We start from the raw sequence: 4,112 nt of genomic DNA on the forward strand, positions 1-4,112 counted from the left end.
TCTGTTAACATGTTTTTTTTTTACGGTCTTAACCTGTTCTTTGATTTGCTTGCAGAAGCTTGTGTGAGAGTATGAGTTCCCAGCCATGCCCACCGTGAAATGAGAGGACGAGGGAGACTCCGGCAACAACCATCAACTCAATGAAGATATATTGCTAACTGCCTATTTTCAATAAGAAAAATATAATAGAGTAGCATGGTTCGACAAACAGCGGTGAGAAATACTACCTCCGTCTCAAAATGTCTGGCCTACAAAAACATCTTACATTTTGAGACGGAAGTAGCACCTCACTTCCCAAGAGAGCAAACATCCAGAATGCATATTCCACCATATCCAAATTCATCAAAAAGAGGAATTCAAATAACAGAAGCTGCACTTTGCAAGTACTCCCTCAGTAAACTAATATAAGAGCGTTTAGATCACTACTTCAGTGATCTAAATGCTCTTATATTAGTTTAAAGTAGTGATCTAAACACACTTATATTAGTTTGCAGAGGGAGTATATCACTACCAACACGCAAAATCACAACATGACATGGTGCCTAACAGTTGAGTGGCTGCACAGGCATTACTCTTTAGTACGTTGTTTTAGTACGTTGTTTCTAGGTAGTATAATGTTATCGACAACACATTCCAGTAGACAGTTACGATATACTGCAAACTGCCTGTGTTGAACAGAAAATAATAATAATAATAATAGAATACCATGGTTTGACAAACAGAGCTGAGCAATATCTCACTTTCCAAGCAAGCAAACATCCAGAATGCATATTCCACTATATCCAATTCACCAAAATGAGCAATTCAAATTATGAAAGCTGCACTTTGCAAGAACACATCACTCTACCTACAGGCAAAATCACAACATGACAGGGTGCCTAACAGTTGGGTGGCTGCACAGGCATCACTCTTTAGAATGCTGTTTCTAGGAATGGAACTTGGTCTGGTTCATAGGTATATACTGCAACTCTGCAACACATTCTGGATGTTTGCTAAGGCTGAAGCGCCGGATGAATCACATAGCTTGTATCTGAACAAACTCAACACCACAAGCTACTTACGACCTCTGTACACAAATGAGGTTTTAGAGACTTGTGTCAAGTCTCTAAAACGTCTTATATTTGTTTACAGAGGGAGTAGAATTCTACCTTCAAATTGTATAGCTTAATGCTTGACCAAATATTGACACTTCTAGACATGCTAAACCATTCTTTGAAATTGGTTAATCCAGTCATCTCTAAACACTAAGCTCCTAATAACAGTGAAAGTAACTCTACATAAACTACACTTCTGCTAATGCCTCTTCGCTTGAGTGATTCTGGAAATTAACCTTATATTCCCTTCGTCCCACAATATAAGATCTTATGTTAGCTTGAGAAACGATCTTATATTGTGGGACGGAGGGAGTAGTGAATAAGAACATTGGACAGCGCCATAGTGATGGTGTATGCTGGTTAGCCTAAAAGGACAGGAAAAGAATGACAACTGATGCATCTCTAAGTACATCATATACTGCATATAAAGAAAACATCGTCATAAAACTAATTGGCTGTTGACACAAAGCAAAGAAAATCTTATGTGCAAAAAAGAAGAACATGATTTTTGATGCTGTAACCTGAAATTGATCGTATAACGGACATTCAACACACTATCAATTTATCAGTATCAAAGGAATGGAATCCCTTTTACGAGTTGCAATAATATCAGCAATAGCTCAGTTCAGGCAATTGAAACAACAGGGAGGAGATACCAAGTTGACCTGTTGTATTAGGAATCATCAAAACTTAGATCTAACAACAAACAACATAGCCACCGGACTCAGAAAAAGGTTTCACCTTCGTGGCCACCCCTCATACCGCGGAGGGCTCCTCCATATCCCTGTCCCTGCCACGGCCGTTGGCGCCGGCGCCCCCACCGTGGTGAGGCGGGTCAACGGCACTGAGGCCCTCAGGCATGAGGGAGGCCGGGCGGTTCTCGATGACCTCGTCTATAAGCCCCCATTCGCGCGCCTCCTCGGGGTCCATGAAAAGGTCACGCTCCATGCACTGCTCGATCTTGTCGATGTTCTGACCCGTGTGCTTGGCGTAGATCTTGTTGAGGCGGTCGCGCAGCTTGAGGATCTCCTTGGCCTGGATGGCGATGTCGGTGGCCTGGCCCTGGGCCCCGCCGGAGGGCTGGTGGATCATGACCCTGGCGTTGGGCAGCGCCCGCCTCTCCCCGCGCGCGCCGGCGGCGAGCAGGAGCGACCCCATGGAGGCGGCCTGGCCGATGCAGATGGTGTTGACCGGGCAGCGGATGTACTGCATGGTGTCGTAGATGGCGAGCCCGGCGGTGACGACGCCCCCGGGGGAGTTGATGTAGAGGCTGATGGGCTTGAGCGGGTTCTCGGACTCGAGGAAGAGCAGCTGCGCGACGACGAGCGAGGCCGTCTCGTCGGCGATGGGCCCGTGGATGCAGACGATCCGCTCCTTGAGCAGGCGCGAGAAGATGTCGTAGGCGCGCTCCCCGCGGGAGGTGGTCTCGACGACCATGGGCACGAGGCCGTACTCCCGGACGGAGGAGTAGCCCTCTGGCTCCGGCGGCTGGTAGGGCGCGGAGGAGAAGAAGGCCCGCGGCGGGGCGGCGACGGCGAGCCGGCGCGGCGCGGGCCCGAACGGGCCCGGGCTGGCCGAGTTGGGCCTGGACCTGGGCCTGGGCGCGAAGGCGGGCAGCGGGGAGGCGCCGGCTAGGTTGGCGACGGCGGAGGGCGTCATGGCTGCTGCTGGTCCTGGGGCGTCCGGGGTGCGGATTTGTGGTCGGATGTGAGGCGGAAATAGCAAGGGAGGACTTATACCAAGGAAGGGGAACGGGGTGAGGAGAGTGTGAAACGGAGGAAACGGATAGGGCGAGACGAGACGTCGAGACGGTGGTTGCGCTTCGATCCGCCGGATCGGATCTTTTCTTCTCTTCTCTTCTCCTCTCCTTCTCTCCGTGGGGTGGGGTGGAGTGGGGGATCGGTGTTCCTCTCCCTGCCTTTGTTGCTTCTCCGTCTGAGCTTTCGCTTGTTTTCCAAGAAAGAATTTATTTTTTTCTGAGACAAAGAACGTCTGGGCTTTCGCTTGTTTTCCAGGAAAGAATTTAATATTTTTTTCGAGACAAAGAAGAATTCAATTTAGCCCACAGTAGCGGGAGAGTTCTACTAGCCCGGTTCTCTACCATGCTAGTGATTTCGTTTTTGTATTGTTGCTGTGTGTGTAGTGCAGGCTCGGTAATGAGATGGGCTTTGGCGTTTTTCTGCACTGGTAGACGAGCACACGCCAAGGGCGGAACGAGTGGTGAAGCAACCATTCTACTCCGTTAAAATTGCATCCCGATACGTGTCTCCATCTCTCACGCCACGACCATTACCGCGCATCGTCCAGCGGCTGCGGCAGGGCCAGGTCGGCGGAGGGAAGCAGCGCCTCGCGCCGTGGAAGCCGCAGTGGCGGCTGTGCGACGTGCACGTAGTCACCTACGCGTGAGCCACTAATCTCACTCAATTCAGACCTACTCGTATTAGTTTGTGCAATGTATTCTACAAAATTGCTTCCAAGGTTTTTTTTTTTTTTTTGCGCATAACAAAACTTTCATTACTTAACCAGAGTCATTACAATCCTGTTGACATAACATGTCAACCTCATCAGGGGCACAATGAAGCCAAACCGCAGTTTTGGGCAGTAAACGGCCCATTTGTGCGAGAGCGTGGCTAGCTTTATTCTGCTCTCGTTTAATCACCACGATTTCATGTGGCCGGACAGCTAGGATCTGCTTAATGTCGCCAACCATGGCCGCCACTGGAGCCCTGTTGGTTTCGGTGTCCCTGACCATGTGAGCCGCCGTCGAGCAGTCCGTCTCCACTATCAACCTGTCCGGGCTCCGCTCCATAGCCAGAGTCACTCCCTCCATGAGTGCCGCCATCTCTGCCTCGAGGGCGTATTGTAGAGCGTGGGATGAACCGGCAAGAAGCGAAAATGACGGCACCTGTATGATCACGAAGTATCATCCCAGCACCTCCTGTTCCCTCATGTTCCTTCCATGCACCATCCACGTTTAGTTTTACCCAGCCAAATGGAGGCTTGCTCCAGTGCTCAACA

The 4,112-nt window shown here is 49.9% G+C and overlaps 1 protein-coding gene across 1 annotated transcript; it reads right to left on the reverse strand.

Annotated features, from left to right (window-relative positions):
- Positions 1–1,621: 1,621 nt before the first annotated feature.
- Positions 1,622–2,980, reverse strand: LOC119322254 (ATP-dependent Clp protease proteolytic subunit-like). The gene has a single exon (XM_037595746.1). It carries the CDS (start codon positions 2,751–2,753, stop codon positions 1,851–1,853), a length of 903 nt encoding a protein of 300 aa, XP_037451643.1. The 5' UTR covers positions 2,754–2,980; the 3' UTR covers positions 1,622–1,850.
- Positions 2,981–4,112: the final 1,132 nt, after the last annotated feature.

The sequence above is a fragment of the Triticum dicoccoides genome, chromosome 6B, assembly GCF_002162155.2.
Source record: "Triticum dicoccoides isolate Atlit2015 ecotype Zavitan chromosome 6B, WEW_v2.0, whole genome shotgun sequence".
In the NCBI taxonomy this organism is placed as follows: domain Eukaryota; kingdom Viridiplantae; phylum Streptophyta; class Magnoliopsida; order Poales; family Poaceae; genus Triticum; species Triticum dicoccoides.

Bases quoted from the DNA above. Each gene is read 5' to 3' on its own strand.
- LOC119322254 (XM_037595746.1), bottom strand. From the start codon at position 2,753: ATGACGCCCTCCGCCGTCGCCAACCTAGCCGGCGCCTCCCCGCTGCCC.